General features: G+C 41.7%; 1 protein-coding gene across 1 annotated transcript in view; it reads left to right on the top strand.

Moving 5' to 3' along the window:
- DMD (dystrophin) overlaps positions 1-19,995 on the top strand; it is a 2,981,380-nt gene that overhangs the window by 1,205,784 nt on the left and 1,755,601 nt on the right. The window contains exon 30 of the mRNA XM_040336499.1: positions 3,223-3,384. Coding sequence (XP_040192433.1) covers positions 3,223-3,384 — 162 coding nt within the window. The remainder of the gene's footprint in view (positions 1-3,222; positions 3,385-19,995) is intronic.

Here is a 19,995-nt window from a genome sequence, read left to right as displayed (position 1 = left end):
AAATCATGGGTGACATTATTGACCAAATCATTGACCAAATATGATCTGCTTTCATAGTAGTAGGGAACATGCAAATCACAAAAACATCATTACAAATGTGACATTTAGCTAAGTCTTTGTAATGGTGACAAAGACAAAACACTACCCATTTAAAGAATAAATACTACTAACTGATGCTGCATTTACTGTACACCTAGTTTTCTTTAAGATATATGAATTAGTTAGTATGCTCCTGTGTACAACTAATATTAAAACAAATCGGTTCACAGAAACAGAATTCTATTTTTACTGAATGCACCTAAATGCAGGTAGAAATTCAATGTGTCTTGACCAATTTACCTCTCCTCTACTCTGACCTTTGATGATACTCAGTAGATCAACCTTTAAATCTGGTGACAAACAACTGATAGAAGAAATCTGTCAGACATATTGGGCCAAATTCCCAAAAACGTAGCCTAACTTAACTTTCAGCAGTTAAGTTACACAGGCGTTAAATTTCTACCTAAGTGCCCGATCTTCAAAGCACTTACCTAGAAATTACACGCCGTGTAACTTAAGTGCCTCCGTCGCAAGGCGGTCCTCCTCTCCGGGGGGCGATTACAATTTAAATGAGGCGCGCTCCCGCGCCGGCCGTACTGCGCATGCGTGTGACGTAATTTTCCCGACGTGCAGAGCGCAAACGTAATTTACGCCGGGCTTTGTGGATTGCGACGGGACAATAAAGTTGCGACGGGTGAAAAAAAAAATACGCTCCGGGAAAAAAATTCAAATTTTAAAAAAAATCGCGGCGATCGAAAAAAAGGTCTGGTTTTACATGGTGTACTAACTTTACACATTGTAAAACCAGCCCTAATTTTGCGCAAGCAAATCGGAACTTACGCAGAAACCACAATGCTTAAAAGCTTTGTGGATCTGCTTAAGTCCTCATTTGCATACGCAAAGCGGCATTTCAATGAGAAATGCCCCCAGCGGCGGATGCGGTACTGCATCCTAAGATCTGACAGTGTAAGTGTCTTACAGATGTCAGATCTTCTGCCTAACTTTGGAAAAAGCCTTTTGAGGATCGTTTCCAAAGTTAGGCACAGGGATACGCAGGCTGAACAGCAGTTCCGCCTGCGTATCTCCTTTGAAGATTTGGCCCATTCTTTCCTGTTACCCATTTGCAATCTATATATCTCTGAAAATGTTTGTTAGACACATAAGTTATATGTTTGACGTTTTCAATGTCTGCACATTTTGGGCCAGATCCACGTAGGGCGGCGTATTTTTAGGCAGGTGTAGCGTATCGTAGTTACGCTACGCCGCCGCTACTTTGAGAGGCAAGTGCTGTATTCACAAAGCACTTGCCTCTAAAGTTACGGCGGCGTAGCATAAATCTCCCGGCGTAAGGGCGCGGAATTCAAATGATGAACAGGGGGGCGTGTTTTATGTAAAACAAGCTTGACCCCACATAAATGATGCTTTTTTCGTACGGCGCATGCGCGCGCATGCTCAGCATCACGTTGGATTTTCAAATTAAATTACGCCCACTCAATGCCTAGATGACGTGAACATAATTTACGCGAAGCCCTATTCGCGAACGTTTTACGCAAGCGACGTACACAACGAAAAATCCTACGCTGGGCCGACGTCCATACTTAACATTGCGTACGGTGGGAGCTGCGGTGGCTCAACGCGATTGGCACTGCGCTGACAAGCCATTCACCTCTGCAGGGAGTCCCTCTGCCCCGTTGGGCTTCAAAGCGGAGCAGGTAGGGCGGGCTGTGTGGGAGGACCCCCTCACACACCCGCCATTGCCACCCGGGCCATGGAGAAAGGTGGCAAATTGCCTTTGGGGGAGGCCTGCCTACTCCCAACTCCTGCAGTCCGGCTCCTCTCTCGAGTACACGCACAAAATACACTTTAAAAAAAAAAAACATTGCGTACGCCTCATAGAGCAGGGGTAATGTTATCCCGAAAAAAGCCTTACGTAAACGTTGTAAAAAAAAGCGCCGGGTGGACGTACGATTGTGGATTGGCGTATCTAGCAAATCCATAGATACGGCGGCGTAATTTCTTTGTGGATCTGGGCCTATGGATTTACCAACTTGGTTTTGCCCTTTCTGGGTTTCAATAAAATTGATATTTGGAAAAAAAACAATTCAATGTGAATGGTGCCATTAAAAAAGCAATACATACATTTATATGATCTTAGAAATGTAATCTAAATGCATGTAAATGCAGGGTTGACAGTACCAGTGTGAACGAGGCCTTACTATAAATGAACAAAGAGCATATCAGACTACTGCAGTGTACTTGAGCATTACTAAGTTTGCTTGCTCAAAATGATAAGTATAAATTTGAAGCCATCTGACTTTAACACTGTTCACAGTAGATAAATCTGCCCATTAACAAAGGGGATGCATGCATGAGCATCAGTATGTATACAATTTGCACTTAAATCATTTTGTAGCTGATATATAAAAAGTAATAACAGGAATATATTGCCCATACAACTGTTTAGAATCCATGTTTTATTTCAAAGCTGAGCTGCAGAAAAGGCAGGTGGATTCTTATTGGTTGCTATGGAATACGATTTTCTTATAGCATTATTTCTATAAGTCAACCCCTAGAAACTTTTAAATACTATATTAGTAATGGTTAAGCCATAAATAAAAAAAAATCATAAGATGACACATACCGAATACAGACAAAAAAATGTTCTTTTTAAAAACCTTATTTGTTTTTTTGATTATTTTCAGATATGTTTTAGTGACTCTTGCCACTTACAGCCCAGTGTCTGCATGCTTCATCTTGTCTCTAGTTACTTGTTGCTCTGACTTCATTCCCTTGACTTACACAGGCTTGGTGACCGTGACCCTATTCTCAGTACATGAAATCTCTTGAACTACATAATGAGATCAGGGAGAAGTGGGATAGGCTTCAGAACAGCAGATTACGGCATTCAGAAGAGGTTTCCTTTTAACAATGTAGTAGTGCCTTACCGACGTTCTGAAAAGAGCTTTCAGTCCCTATTTCAATTTTAAATTATTTCACCTCTAGTTATCTAATCTTTTCGAGCATTGTCAGTTTATTGTCAAGTCTGCCTTAATGAGTGTCAGAAGTCATCGAAGTTCATCCTACAAAAAGGTGTTCTGCTCTATTTTAGCCATGTTTTTCATGCAAATGGTGCTGAAAAAAAAAAAAAAAAAAGAATAACATATTTCCTTTCTTCATTTGCAGGCTGTAAGGAGACAAAAGGTTCTTGAACAAAGTATTCAGTCTGCCCAGGAGACTGACAAAGCTATTCGCCTAATTCAGGAATCCCTTGGCACCATAGACAAACAATTGACGGCCTATATTTCTGACAGCATTGATGCAGGCCACGTTCCCCAAGAAGCACAGGTAGGGTCAGGTTAACCAATTGCAACTGATTTCTAATTTTGCCTAAAAATGTCCAGCTCAAAGCTAGCAGTTGTCATTGAAGCTAAGGAAAAGTTATGTTATAAATCTCTAAGTGCATATCACTTAGTGCTTTTCATGCACGTATGTTCTCAAATCATAAAGTAACGCATTTTGCATTGTATGCAAACAGGTGGAGACAGCTATGTCAAGAATCACTCTGAAAAAGAAATATTCTTCTGGAAATGCATAGATACAAAGTGTCTGTTCATTTTCACTCAGACTTACAACACAATTTTACTTTTCTACAGTGACTATTGTTCACATGCTGTAAAGCTGATTACTGTGAATGGCCTTGTGAATCATCCCTTGGTTACCTAATCAGATTTGACAACGTGTCACTTGTGTGTGTGTGATGACCTTGCATCCTTTGTGAAATTGCAGAGTGTGATATGTACAATAACATGCAAAGTGTTGCTTGAGTGGAACTATTTGGCTGACTTTAGATCAGTATTAAAGTGGTACTCCAACTGAACCTCTTTTTTGGGGAGGATAGGAACTGAGGGGCAGTAATAAAGGCAGTATTAGCACCAAAACAAATGAAAAAAGTTCTACTCTTAGCAAAAAAAAATGACATAGCATATTATTTCACTTGGAGCTACAGAGGTGTCAAAAGCATTAGTGTTCATTGGTGCCTAAGTAAGATTAAATTCTGCAGTGTCTGCCGTTAATGAATAAATAGTGGATTTTTCATTGGTAGAGCAGTGGTGTGTATTACTGACTTACAGCAGTGGAGTCTTGACTAAGCTTGCTTTTATGCTTCAGTATGTATGTGCACGTGTGCGTGTGTGTGTGCCCTGCAAATCTCTAGCCCATGATGAAGAAATCATCAAAATTTTGCACTGCCAGGGATTTGTACTAATGTGAGTCGCATTCCCTTATGTGGTGGATGTATGCAATTTCCAAAGAACGAGTTTGCAAAATAATAAAGATGCTTTTTTCTTGAGATTTTTTTTCTTGTGCTATCCTATATCCTGCATCCCTTTTTGAGCGTAGTCCATACAGAGGGTCGGGAGAGAAATAAAAATATAAGTGGAAAGTGTTTTTTTTTTTTTTTACACAGGCATTGTCAGTGCCCTTAACCACTTGCTTACGGGCACATATACCCCCCTCCTGCCCAGGTGAAATTTCAGCTTCCGGCACTGCGTCACTTTAACTGACAATTGCGCGGTCATGCGTCATGGCTCAAAAACAAAATTGACGCCCTTTTTTCCCCACAAATAGAGCTTTCTTTTGGTGGTATTTGATCACCTCTGCGGTTTTTATTTTTTGTGCTATAAACAAAAAAAAGCAACAATTTTGAAAAAAAATTCTATATTTTTTACTTGTTGCTATAATAAATAGCCCAATTTTTCGCAATAAGCGCTTACAAAATATGGGACAGAATTATTATTATTATTATTATTATTATTATTTATTTATTTTTTATTTTTTTACTAGTAATGGCTGCGATCTGCGATTTTTTTTATTGGGACTGCGACATTATGGCGGACACATCGGACACTTTTGACACATTTTTGGCGCCATTCACATTTATACAGCGATAGTGCTATAAATATGCACTAATTACTGTATAAATGTGACTGGCATTGAAGGGGTTAACACTAGGGGGTGAGGAAGGGGTTAAATGTGTACCTGTATTGGGTTCTAACTGTGTGTGGAGGGGGGTGACTGGGGGAGGTGACCGATCTGTGTCCCTATGTACAAGGGAGACAGATCGGTCTCCTCTCTCCCCTGACAGGATGTGGAGCTCTGTGTTTACACACAGAGCTCCACGTCCCTGCTCTGTCATTACCGATCGCGGGTACCTGGCGGACATCGCGACCGCCAGGCACGCGCATCGGCATCTCGGGGACGCGCCGGGCGCGCGGACGCGCCGGGCGCGCTCGCGCGCCCCCCAGTGGCCGGAGGAATCCAGGACGTCAATAGACGTCCTGTTGGATTTTCAGAGCCACCGTGAAGACGTCATTTTACAATGACCCGGGGCTCAAGTGGTTAAAGGGGTTGTAAAGTTTTTTTTTTTTTTTTCTAAATAGGTTCCTTTAAGCTAGTGCATTGTTGGTTCACTAACCTTTTCCTTCGATTTCACTTCTACATGTTTTTTTTGTCTGAATTTCTCACTTCCTGTTCCTCCTCAGTAAGCTGTTCTGTCTGACTAACCCCCATGGATGATGGGGCAAGCTTACTTACTTACATACATAGCCCATTAACAAGAAAAAAAAATCTGTATTTCTGCAATATTCATCTTTAACACAGAGCCGTCCCCTGAAGTAATTCCTTGCCAGACCGCATCATTCAATCCACTTCCTATGAGCCCAGGCTGTCAAGAACCCTTTCGAGTAGAGTATTACTGCACTGCCCTCAAGTTATTACATGAAAACTTTTCAGTGCAGTAATAAAGTTTTTGTCAAAAACTGCTTTGTGTTTTTATACACATTTAACATTTTTGAGGTAAATTAGTAGGGGTCATTCCCAATTCTGATAAGCTACCCACGCCCCCACAACCACTGGATTGTGGGGGAAAATGACCTTGTCTTCATGAACACAGGGGCAAGGTCCTTTGCCAGGGGGTACCCCCCAATGTTTAGGGCTTGTTGCCTGGTGTGGTTTAGAGAAGGGGACACTCACTAGTCCCCACCTTTCCTGGCTGGCTGGACAGCATGCTCAGATATGGGTCTGGTATGGATTTTTGAGGGAACCTACCCCATTTTTTCTTTGGAATGTGGTTCCCCTAAACTCCATAAAGGACCTGAAGGGCCTGCTACTGTTTGGGGAGGACCCCCACACAATGTTTTATTTTTTTGTTAATGCTGGATCTTTTGTTTACATTCTGCTGTCAGTGGGAAATCCTCTGCTGACAGTAGGGATGACTCATTGTTGTTAGGAAGCCAGCAAGTGCCAGCTCCTTAACAACTAATGACGTATCCCTGCTGGCTGACAGCAGGGATGAGTTGCAGTTGTGAAAGTACCAAGTCGCAGTGCAGCTGCACTACAAAACCACATTAAAAATTTGATCAAAAATGCACTACACTAGTGTGAATCTAGCATAAAAAGTCCTTATTCATCCTTGAATCCCTAAGTCCCTAAGTATTTTGAAAAAATGTTAAACGTTCACAAAACAGATAATGGGGGAGACCTACTAAAACGAGAGTACACAGAATCTGGTGCAGCTGTGCATAGTAGTCAGCTTCTAACTTCAGCTTCTTCAATTAGGGTGAATTCACAAAAGGAGAGCTACCTCAGCACTTTACCGCTGTGACAGCTCTCCATTGCCAACTACATTAGGTGGCAGTGTGGTGCGCAATTCACGCTCTTTCTTTTTGTTTTGTATGAACTTTATTTGAAGTGTACACTTTATTCACGACAATGTACAGCAGCAATGCGTTTCGTTGCTGTACATTGCCATGGGATTAGGTGTGGTGCACTGTGATAAAATACAGCATGTCTGCATTTTTTTACAGCACGCTTCAGTTCAGCCATATGCTGTGTTGCGCTGTGAATAGGATATAAACACATAAAAAACAATTGTTTCCTGTGTGTCCCTGTGGTGACAGGCACATTACCATGCAGTAAAATGAATTCACGCTTAGGCTTTGATAATAAAACCTAAAAGCCATTTATTATGCACCCCTGCACCAGATTCTGTGTGCACCCATTATAGTGAATCCCCCCATTGTGTTTTCCTATGAGATAGATCTTGGCAGGCCATGACAATGTTTTCTCTAAGCCCTGTCTCCGTAGTAGAAAGTGAAACTAAAAGTGCAGCAAGGAAAGAGAGTGTCTATCTAGGGCCAATACTAACTAGACAAAACAAAAGGGAGGGAACTGAGAAATATACCAAATACAATAAACAAGGCAAAAGACAGGAATCTCTGGTAGCACACCTTGTGACCACCACAAATTAAAAGTGGATGTAAACCCACTCTCATTCTTTCTAATCTACTGCCATAGTGCTGATCCATAAGGATATAGATGCCTCCTGCATGTATCCTTACCTGTCAAATGTCTCCCCTCTGTCGGTTAAAAGAACTGAAAAACTGCAGATTCTGTGGGTGGATGTGTTTTCTGGAGCTCGGTGGGTAGATTCGTGATGTCAGTAGACTCCCCTCCCTCCTCTACACTCCCCTTGTCAACATGCATTTTCTCTTGTGTATTCCTTACACTAAATTCTTACTATGATCTCGAACATCCAGTCAAAATCCAGAAACGTAACCACATGACTTCAGAAAAGGAGTGGGGGTGGGAATTAAAAAATAATGCCTGTCTCCAGGCTAGTGCATGAGATATGTAAAAAACATGATGTTGCAACAGGTGACCTCAGACACACACACTGCAATATAACAATCAGATTACTCGAGCTTCTCCTCTGCCCAGCTCTCACATCTAACCTAAATAACATCACTTGTCTGTGTATATTCTGCTTTCTGTTCTGTGTTTTCACTGCAACATACATGCATTTCCTCGTCACACTGAACTATGGATCACACCCCATAAGGAGAAACATCCAGTCAAAAAACAGTAAATGCAGCCAATACTGGGAGAGCTGGAAGGGAGAGGAGGGGAGAGGGATGTGAATTGTGAATAATGTAAGCTATGTAAATAATCTGTCACTCACAGCAAGGGGGCGGAACGGACTAAGGTGTTTCTCTGTAAGTTTTTTATTTCACTGAACAATAAAAGAGGATTGCTCAGAACTGGATTAACTCTGTGTGGCAAGACTGGGCACGGATGATAGGAAATCTTATACCCTACATTGTGACATCAAATTTTTTTTTCAGGTTTACATCTACTTTAATGTCTTGGTGATAATATTATCAGGAAATAACCACACACGCTCCATAGCCGAGATGCCACAGCGTGGAAAACGTGTGACATCGGCAGTGCAGGGAAGCTGTGTGTGCCATAGCTATAGCGGGTCCGCGCATGCGCATTGCAGAGCGGTGGGTGGCAACAGGAGAACCTGCAGTCTTGGGGCCGTCGACGCCCCCTCCTTCTCCTCCCTTTCTTCCCCTTACTCTCCTTCTCTATTTTTCCCATTTTTCTCTTTTTTCTTTTCTTACTTGTCCTATTTTATCCTCTTTTTATTCATATTTCTCTTCCTTTCCTGCTTTCCTTTCTTTTCTCCTATTTTCTTCTCTTTCTCTCTCCCTTTCCCTCCTCTTTTCCCTCTCTTCTACCTCTATTTCTGGTTGTTTAATTTTCCCACTCGTTGATCCTACTCTTCTCTTCACTCTCACATACTCACGTCTTTTCACTTTCTCTGCTCACCCCCTGATTGGTTGCAGTCGGCCCTGGGGGCAAGGCCCACCAATGTCACTCATTTCCATGGTGTCGACGGCCTCAAGACTGCAGCTTCTCCTGTTGCCACCCACCGCTCTGCAATGAGCAGGCGCGGAACCGCTATAGCTATGGCACACACAGCTTCCCCACACTGCCGACATCACACGTTTTACACGCTGTGGCGTCTCGTCTATTGCGCATCTCTGGTTGTCATGACACCGCTGCTGCGATACAGCAGCACGGCTCACAATGACAGCTTTAATCTGTCTTTACCCGGCACTGGCGCTGATTTAACTACACTGCACGCAGCTGTCCCTTAGCAGACGGCACATCCACACAGTGATTGTGGACATGTGTCAGCATCATAAAGGTACAGTAAAGGGATGTTCAATATGCCTCTTTTATACAACCTTTTTATACAACCTCTTCTTTGACATAAGGTTCTGTGTTATTTGGGACAGTATACCAATGCATTTAAAATATTTTGAGCAGTGTTCTGATGGGCTTTGTGAGGTCATACCTGTCTGGGGGTGGGAGGTGTTTGGTTCTCTTGTGTTTTTTTTCTTTTTCTGGCTTTTTGATTGGTTGATGGCTCTTTAAATTTTGCACATTGTAACCCCACATTTATCACATGGGGCCGTGCGTGGCTCTGAAACGTTGCACTCTCGTTGTGTTGTGATCATGCAATAAATCAACCGCTTGGACACTATTTTCATTGTTCCATGGTGTGCTGGCAAATATCTTAACTACAACTACAAAATGAATTTATTATATCACAAAGGTATGCAACATATTATTAGTACAATCCCCAAAATCCCCACATATCCAAACCCCCTGATGGAGGATTCCTATCCCCACCCTTACAAAACCTCTAAACACTGCACCCTATGTGAGACGATGTGCACCCCTCGTGAATATAACCATGGGGTGGAAAATACAATCCCCACAGGGGACTAGAACCCACCCTACCCAATACAAGACACCCCCCTTAATTCCTTTAAAACGTGTCTCCAAGCCAATTAGTCAAAGACTCCAATATAGAGTTCCTAAAACAGGGCAGTAATCAACTTTGAAAATTCAAAGGACATATGGTACACTACCCCAAAATGGAACGGGGATGCACTGGTCGTTATATATCCACACTCTGCTAAACCCACAGGAACAATAGCATAGTCATAAGTCAGTCAGTCATAGCAAAAAAAATGGGCTTATCAAAAATGATTAGAGGTAGACATATCAATATTATTTTTTTCTTTCCCTCATACAAACAAATCTGTCTATAATAATAGCAATCAGGACTGACCATATATTTAGTTGAAACATCACCTATTCTACCAGTGTGCATCAATATGGATAACGGGTATATAGACTCGGGTTGAATATCGATGTGTCTACCTCTAATCATTTTTGATCAGCCCATTTTTTTGCTCTCCAGTTTTAGTAAAGTGTCAGGACCCAAATCTGAACCCAGAATCTCTGTCAAGTCTGGCAGTAGCTCTTCTTACTGTGCCACCTGACCAATCTTACTCCATGTCTAAACCCTTGGACAGCCTTACTTTCTGTCTTTTGTCTGGTGAACCTTGAACTCCCTACTCCTCCCATGAACTTCCTAATTAAGCCATGCCTTTGCACTTCCTGATTGTCAGATTACTGTGCTCTTCTCCAGCTGATATCTAGCTCTTGCAACCCTGCTTCCATATGAATCCTCATTATCACTCATTACCAACTTTTGCCTTGTTTAGTGGCTACGGTTCTGCTTGATCCCAACCTAAAACCATGTGTAACTGACCTTTGGCTTGTTTACTGACTTCTATTTGATCCATACCTAATCTGCATCTAAACATCTATTACCAGACCCCATCCTGCTCACCACCCGGAGGGGAGGTTCTGAGGACCACGACCTGGTACTAGTATGAAGCGAAACCCATATCTACCATCAGGAGTTCTGGTGAAGACTTGCTAGTGCTTTGACCCCGTGCCTTAGGCATGCCTGCATCACCCACCAGGGGGACCTGCTTATGCATTGTCCTGCTGGTTTCTGTGTGAATCTCCACTGCTATAGCTACTGGCCTCCAATCCCGACCCCTAAGCTTGACGCATAGCCAATAATTATTAAACTAATTCCTTGCTGAGAGCTGAGAGAACATCAGGACTGCCACTACTGACCACTCCTTTTGAAAAAAATAGTATTAATAGTATTAATAAAAAACTGGAGAGTGCAAAATGTGGTGCAACGTTGCATAGAAACCAATCAGCGTCCTAGTTTTATTGCCAAAGCTTAATTGAACAAGCTGAATATAGAAGATGATTGACTGCTATGTACAGCTGCACCAGATTCTGAGTGCACCAGTTTTAGTAAATGTACCCCTATGCCTACATATTTTTTTGTCTCTCCAAAAGTTTAACTACAGATTTTTGCCTCCTAGACACAAAGAGCTCTTTAACATAGGCGTTTAAAACAGGTGGTTGGGTCAAATTTTACTGCTTCCTGGCTGTCCTTCAAAATTTGCTAAAATAAGGAGCAGATGGAGGAGTACACATGGGTGCATTGGCATTGGCTTGAGTTGCATTTCAGCAAGGCCAAAAAAAAATGTGTTTGACAAGCGTTGACACTTTGTAATAGCCTCCATTCACTTCTATTGAAATGTACTACAAGTGCGCTGTAAACACACTGTAGGTATACCTATGTTATACAGCACGTTTAAAGTGTAGTTTCAAATCATCAAAAGTGATAATTTGCTATTTTAGCCTTGTAAAAGATAAAAAAAAGTCTGATGCAAATTTAATGCAAATTTAATGCTTGTGCAACATGTCCAAAAGACTCATTGGGGGTTATTTACGAAAGGCAAATCCACTTTGCACTGCAAGTGCAAACTACAAGTGCAAAGTGCACTTGAAATTGCTCTTGGAAGTGCAGCCACTGTAAATCTGAGGGGTATATCTGAACTGAGGGGAAGCACTGCTGATTTTTATCATCCAATCATGTGCAAGCTAAAATGCTGTTTTTTCATTTTTTTTTGCATTTCCCCCTCGGATCTACAGCGACTACATTTCCAAGTGCACTTTCAGTGCAGTTTCAAGTGCACTTTGCACTTGTAGTTTGCACTTGTAGTGCAAAGTGGATTTGCCTTTTGTAAATAACCCACATTATGTCTATGTGAAAGAGCCCAAAGTTTGCTATATTACCTCTTTTCCTTGCAAAGTAGCAACAAGTCACAACTGTCTCCACATGACATATCCTTTGGAAGTTATAATATTTAGCACATTGTAGTTCAAATTAAGAGACATTCATTGCTGTCACTTGCAGAGACTGTGCAGGGATTTTTTATTTTGCCCCAATGTGATGCTGTGTTCCTTGTCTTTACTGTACCTCTGCACAAAAGACCTATGTAACTAATTATGGTTATTTTATACCGTTCTTCATTTTTTTTCTACCATTTTTTTTTTTTTTAAAGCACAGCTGCAATAAAACTTTTGCCCTTCTGTAAATCATTTCTATATCTGAGATATGTGTAGGGATACCTACAGGGATAGCAGTGTAACACTTTCCTGTTTTCACTGAATTTAAATGTGCACAGTAAAGTTGAAATCTGAATTACACACGGTAATGCACTGAGAAAATAAAAGCAAATTCATTATTACATTATCTTGAAAAAAAGATCATCTTAAATATCACTTGTACCTTACATTTAGGTGGCATATGCTTAAAATAATCACATTAGGTTTTTCGCTAAAGTGTTTGCCTTCCATGACTATGTAGGGATGCACAATTAGCTAGAACATTAATTATGCAGTATTTTATTTCTAAACAAAGGTACGCTTTCTTCTTTCTTTTATGCTGATATACTGTATATACAGTACAAGCTATGAGCTCTGTCAGATGTTCTGGCAGTATACATTAAATTTAGTGGGCTTGTTACACCATCATGTGGTCATATGAATGTACTGCTTTCAATGGCAAAATGTTAGCAGTAGATTTAAAAAAGTACTAAGTTTACAAGCAATGCAGGCAAGTATTTGCATATAAATAGAAGACATGATTGGAATTATAAAATGCATACTCTTCAATGTATACTGTTGCAACGAATATTAATTTATTTTTAATTACAATAGTAGTCTGTATGAAGGTGTATACCTAGGTAAAGTTAAATACAAATATTGCACGATCTAGCTGCAGAACTATCATTGTAAATGAAGATTGTGGTGCAAATGTCCACATTTCTATAGAGCAAATGTCATTGCCTGTGCCTATGGAGGAAGAGAGGGGGATATGCTCCAATTGGTCCAGCAACTGCATCCAGAAACCTTTGTAGGCACACAAAATTACTATGGGGCAACCTAGCTCTCCAAACTATATTATAAATGTAAGCCATTAAATTAGCTATTCCAAAGCAATAACCAACAATATATTCTAATATTTTTTTCAAAAGGCAAGCATAGACTTATCAATGGTTTTAAATTTAGCATGTCATACATAATCTTATTAGCCCATATTAAAGTGTATGAAAAGCCAATTTTAGGTATAGCAGGGCTATCTCTATCCTGCTGGGGAGATTGCCCCTCACTTCTTATCCTGGAGATGCAATATAAACCAGGAAAAACCCCATCTTATTAAAAACAGCCAAACAATAAAAGTTTTGTCTTTATGTACACCTTAACGTTTTTTTTTTAAGTTTATTTTTAAAACTTGTGTCTGTGCAATGTTTTGTGACAGCCTGCCCCTTCTCACAGAGCAAATCCAGGAGTCAGCAACTCACAAAAAAAGTGTACACTTCCAGCTTGGCTGATACCTTAATTCAAATGTTGCTAACAAGTTAATATTTGTAGTAACTAATTTACCCTGCCTCCAGTGATATACCGTATATACACATCTCTACATGTATATAATATTTAAAGCATGTAAGTACATAGAATACTTAGGGTAACCATGCATTAATAAATCATAAATACTCAATAAAACTCAAAACAAAAGCTCTATAAACAGCTTTACAACTGGATATAGAATTATATACACAGAGAGTGTGTCATTATGATCGATGCAACTTACAAACAAGGATCACACCCTCAAAACATTATGTTTTGCTATTACCTTGTGTGGATCAGTAAACCTCAGGAGACTAACCCTCTTGAATTGCAAGTGACCTTGATGTCTAATCTCACTGACCCTGGGTTAGACCAAAAGTAGAGCAATTTTAGTAACTGACATCTTTGCTATCTCGATTAGGAATAGATCTGTTCATGTCACTTTTTGTTGTACGTTCAAGTTAAAACATTCTTTATAGAACAACAAGCATTATTAAAGTGCCCAAAATGATAACCTTCTGCATTGCCCAAGAGCAACTATATTTAATCCTACTCTGAAAATACAGTTATAAAGTGACTTTTTGGTGATTGTGTATTAGACACTTTGACAATCAACTACTATTATGTATTTTTTTCTTCTAAACTTGTGTTACAAAGTGTCAAACAAAATGTTACCTATATGAAAAAAAACACTACTACTAAAGGCAAATAGGCTGTACACTTTGCAAGTGAAGTTTAACTTTTTAAGGGAAGTTACATTTTGCATGGGCACTTTCCTCAGAGCTTAGCAAATCTGGTGAAGCTCTATTATGCAAAAATACCCTATCACGTTCAAGGAAAAAAAATACCAATTTTTGCTTTCATATGATTTAATGATGGAAATGATGGAGTTTTAACTCATCTACTAAGCTCTGAGAAAAAAAACAAGCAAAGTGCAAATTCCATTGCAAAGTCTATTTGTCTTCAGTAGCATCCCTTCTAATTTCCCCATATGTTAATTCAGAGCCAACCCAGAGTGAGCCTGAAGCACTTAGGAAAAGTGTTCTGAAGAAAAACTTTAGTTTTGCTCAATGTAACTATATAAAACATAAAAAAAGAAGTGCCTATACTGTTTAACCACTTCAATACCAGGCACTTACTCCCCTTTCCTGCCCAAGCCAATTTTCGGCTTTCAGCGCTGTCGCTGTTTAAATGACAATTGCACCGTCATGCTACACTGTACAACATTTTTATTGTTTTGTTCCCACAAATAGAGCTTTCTTTTGGTGGTATTTGATCACCTCTGCAGTTTTAATTTTTTTGCTAAACAAATAAAAAAAATGAAAATTCAGAAAAAAATTGTTTTTCTTTTGTTTCTGTTATAAAAGTTTGTAAATAAGTACATTTTCTCCTTCACTGATGGGCACTGACAAGGCCGCACTGACGGGCGCTTATAAGGCGGCACCGATGAGGTGGCACCAATGAGGTGGCACTGATGGGCACTGATAGGCACTGACGGTGGGCACTGGTAGGTGGAACTGATGGATGGCACTGATACGCAGCACTGATGGCCATTGATAGGCGGCACTGATGTGCACTCATGGGTGGCACTGGTGGGCACTGATGGGCAACACTGATGAGCACTGAAAGGCTGAACTGATTGGTACTTATGGGTGGCACTGATATGTGTCACCGATGGGCACTGATGGGCACTGTTATGCATCCCTGGGGGCACTGGCAAACATTGTGGATGGGCACAGATTGGCAGCTGCCTGGACATTGATTGGCAGCTGCCTGGGCACTGATTGACATATACCTGGTGGTCTAGGGTGGCATACCTGGTGGTCCAGTGTAAGTGGCCATCCCTGGTGGTCCTGGCGGCATCCTGGTGGTCCTGGGTGGCATCCGAGGGGGGCTGGCTGATAAACAGACCCCCCTGGCACAGACCCCCCTGTCAGGAGAGCAGCCGATCAGCTCTCCTCTACTCGCATCTGTCAGACATGAGTAAGGAAAAGCCAGTCAAAGGTTTTTCCTGTTTACATCGTGATCAGCCATTATTGGACACGGCTGACCTCCGTAGGAGGCTCTTTACCAAGATCTGTGAATCAGTGTGTCAGACTGACACGCCACACCACCGATCGCCACGATGCGCGGCTCCACGGGTGTGCGGCTGTTATCTTTTTGGACATCATATGACGTCCAGTCAGGATAACTGAACCACTGCCCGGCCTACATTCTGCTATAGGCCAGGCGGGAAGTGGTTACAATCCAGTAATATACTGTCTCACCCTGCTCTGCACATGCTCAGTTGTTACCCATTTTTAAGGCATTTTTAGGCACTGCTGAATTTGTAGGGGCCGATCTGCTGACAGCCTTAAAGCAGAACATATGGCTGCACGTTGGTAGTATCACTTCCTTCAGCAAGTTTTATTGCACAAACTGTACATCTTTACCACCTGAAAGACCATTCCTCATGTCTGAAGCAATGAGATTTCAGACATGAATAACTAATACAGTGATTGTCATTTACAGTGGACCCTCAGGTATGAGATACTGTAAGCATACTTACGCGCTAGACCAATGCAAGTCTGCAAGTAAGATCATACCTGGAGTGCAGATGAAAGCATTTTTACTACTTATTGGATTTTTGCTTACTTGTTTTGTATTATCTGGTAGACTTCTGCACTTGTTGGTAGAATGATCATTTTGACCAGTACTTGTATTCGTCTTGCTTTACGCTCCTTTCTCTGTCTCTAAGTCTCTCTTTATTCACCATCACATACTTATGTATATGCATTGTGACTCTCTTCTAAAAAGTGGGGTAAAGGAATATGTTGCTTCTATCAAGCCTAAGGCCCCATACACACGAGAGGATTTATCCACGAATACGGTCCAGCGGACCATTTCCGCGGATAAATCCTCTCGAGGATTTGAGCGGATTTCCATGCGATGGAGTGTACTCACCATCGCATTGAAATCCGCGCCGAAATCCTCTGGCGATGACGTGTCGCGCCGTCGCTGCGATTATGACGCGGTGACGTGTGCGACGCTGTCATATAAGGAATTCCACGCATGCGTCGAATCCTTACGACGCATGCGGGGGATCCCTTCGGACGGATGGATCCGGTGAGTCTATACAGACCAGCGGATCCATCCGTTGGGATGGATTCCAGCGGATAGATTTGTTTAGCATGTCAGCAAATATTTATCTGCTGGAATCCATCCCAGGGGATAAATATCCGCGGAAAAAGATCCGCTGGAGTGTACACACCATAGGATCTATCCGCTGAAACCCATTCGCTGGGATTTTTCAGCGGATGGATTCTATTGTGTGTATGGGGCCTTAGTGTTTGCAGTGGGTAACTGGCTATTTTTTCGAATGCACTTGTTTTAAATAGGATTAATATACGTGTGTGCCCAAACAGAGGTTTTACATTTGGAAATATTGTATAAATAGACACGTATAATATGTATTCTTTTTGCATGTACCTAACCTGTGTTTAAGCCCCCTTGTAAACAATTACTATTTATTTTTTCTTTCAACTAACATTTTTGTCTTACCAAGAATGTGAGCATTTTCAATGTTATTTCAATTTAATAAACCAGTCTAATATTACCTGCAATCACCTAAACTGTCAACTGAATATTTATAGTAAATGTTAAATTCAGCCAAGGTACTGCATATATTATTGCACAAATTGTACTGTATCACTGCAGGCATGATTCATCCATTTTGACATCCTATTTTTAATACTGAAAACTTCCATGATATTTCCAGGTACAAGGTTAATTCATGAGTTATGTTACCTCTATTTTTAGTCTTTTCATGCTAAAAGTTTGAAATACAAAACTAAATCTACTTTTTATTGTTGTAATGGAATAAACAGTGGTTTACATCACATAATCAATAGACCTTTAACTTGGAAGGGCTTGGATTTATTGTACATACACAGAGAGCATCTTAAAGCAATTATAAAGGTTTCAATTTTTTTTTGTTAAAATAATAAACATGCTATTCTTACCTGCTCTGTGAAATTGTTTTGCACAGAGCAGCCCTGATCCTCCTCTCGGGTCCCCCACTGGAACTTTTAGCCCCTCCCCCTGTTGAGTGCGCCATAGAAAACTGCTTGAATCTGCCCAGTGAGGGACAGATCTGGCAGAGATTCTGCTCTCATGCACATTATGTGTCTGAATAGGGGGATCAATCATGTAAAAGTGTCCCTATGGGAAGCAGCTTCCTATGGGAGCACTCGGAAGGGGGGAGGAGTTGGGTGCACCATCAGACATAGGTACATGCACTTGTTTTAGTAGCACAGCTCCAAAATAAATACTTTTTTTTGCACATCCCGGGACACAGAACAGGCTGTAAATTATGACTATGTGGGTTATGCACCACCTATAGGTGAATGGACACTGGCCAAAGATACAGACAGGGAAGTCCCTCTATATAACCCCTCCTACTTAGAAAGCTCTTCAGTCTTTTTTTTGCCAGTGTCAGAAGGTGATAGTCACTGATGTGCAACATTCAGCGTGATGCTACCAGATTTTTTTGTGATTCCAACAGGGATCAGGAGCTTGGTGTTATCAAGATCCAATCCTACTGCTAGGAAACTAAGATGGATAGGGCCCAGGCCCATGCTACAATGATATGGGAGAAAACGTGCCAGGATTGCCTGTTACACTGGAATCCTGCACAGTATTGACTGACCAAGGTGTTTCCAGTAGGAACATCACATGATGTCAGAAGGGGGCAAGGTCACCCGATTACATCACTGGGTGGCCCTGTCCTTGCAGAGAGGAGTCGATGGGAGGCCTCCCATGGGGTAACAAAAATGCCAAGCCAGCCTGAGCCTGTTGTGCATACTCACACAGGTACTCCTTGGGGGCCCTCTGCTGCATGTGCAGTCTCTGCAGAATTGCCAAAGTTGAGTTCCACCTGGTTGGCATGTCACAAATTTTACGGGCAGATGGAATTCCAGCTGAATTTCAGTCAACCGAGCACTGGCTGTGTATGACCGCCTGGAATGGTTACAGACTCTTCCAACCCTGAATACTTATTCAAACAATTCTGCATCACCAAATTGAGGTCGTGTATGGCACATGTCAACTTTTCCTATCTAAGGGCAGACAGGGGGTTTGTGCACCTTTCAGCCTGACTCATTGAATAGCCCATTTAACGCTTAGGGGGTACTTTTAGTTCATGGGACAATTTATCAAAGGAAGGCATTGAGGAGGAGGGGTTGAGCTGACAAATCCTGCACCATCACCACCAGCTGTATATAGACATGGCGGCACAACAAGCTCCAGCAATGAGCCCTGTCCTGCATCCTTTCAAGTTGCAAGCAGAGTTACTCAGTGTGCTGAGAACTAAATAGATTGTCCCTGACCATGTTTTCTGGACCACGTGCCAGCAGTAACATGGACCTTGTGGCTGACTGCCTTGCCCAACAATGCCACAACATTGCCTTCCACATGATGGCACATTCTGCAATTTCACAAAAGGGGGAAGAATCCACCAGATGGAAAAGCAGGAGTTGTAAAGCCAGCAGCTTTGACAAACTTGAATTTAGATGCTGGGCATGTGGGTGGCAGTGACTGTATTTTTTTTCACTACAGCAGATACGTCAGAGAAATTTGTCCCATTAGTCTACAGCTGGTGGTGTGCTACTGGCAGATGTGCTGCAAGAACATGGGTCACCCTGCACTATACCATCATCCCTGTTAGTGGAGACTGCTGAGAGGTCATGAGGTATAGTGTGGGTAGACCAGAAAGGGGACGGATGAGGAGGAGCAAAATTGCATCCATTTTCTATGGCTTTCAGGTGCTCTTGCCAATAGTCTGAGTGGTAAAAATAGAGGTATAGGTTAAATGCCTTGTCAAGCATGTGCTACCCAAATTACTGGTGTTTTTACCAGGCTTGATGTGCTTAAGGCAGTGTTTCTCAATTCCAGTCCTCAGGCCCCCCCAACAGGTCAGGTTTTCAGGATTTCCCTCAGATGAAAAGGCTGTGGTGATTACTAAGGCAGTGAAACTGATCAAATCACCTGTGCAAAATAATGGAAATCCTGAAAACCTGACCTGTTGGGGGGGCCTGAGGACTGGAATTGAGAAACACTGGCTTAAGGCAACATTTGCAAATTGCAACAGAGCGATCAGCTGCACATGTGCTCAAAAAGGCCCAAACAGGTGAGCAGAGGGAAGTGAGTCGGACAATAACAAGCTTCAAAATCTGGTGGAATAGGGTGGCTGCTCTCTACGCTTCCATGATAGCTTCCTCTTTGGGGTGTGCCTCACCCTATCTTTCCTCTTCTGCTCTATCTGCCACCCAAGTCATGTCAGTTTCCTCATCATCGCCATCATCACCCCCTCCATCCTCATTATTACTAGGGACAACTTGGCAATAAGCTGCGGCTGGGGGAACATGGCTACCAATTTTTTGTTTACCAGTGTTCTCCCCTCTCTGTAGGCTCATGTTCCCACCTTCCTCAACC

This window comes from Rana temporaria, chromosome 2 (genome assembly GCF_905171775.1).
Source record: "Rana temporaria chromosome 2, aRanTem1.1, whole genome shotgun sequence".
NCBI lineage: Eukaryota > Metazoa > Chordata > Amphibia > Anura > Ranidae > Rana > Rana temporaria.
Note: the sequence above shows the minus strand (reverse complement) of the source record. Positions and strands in the feature narration are given on the sequence as shown.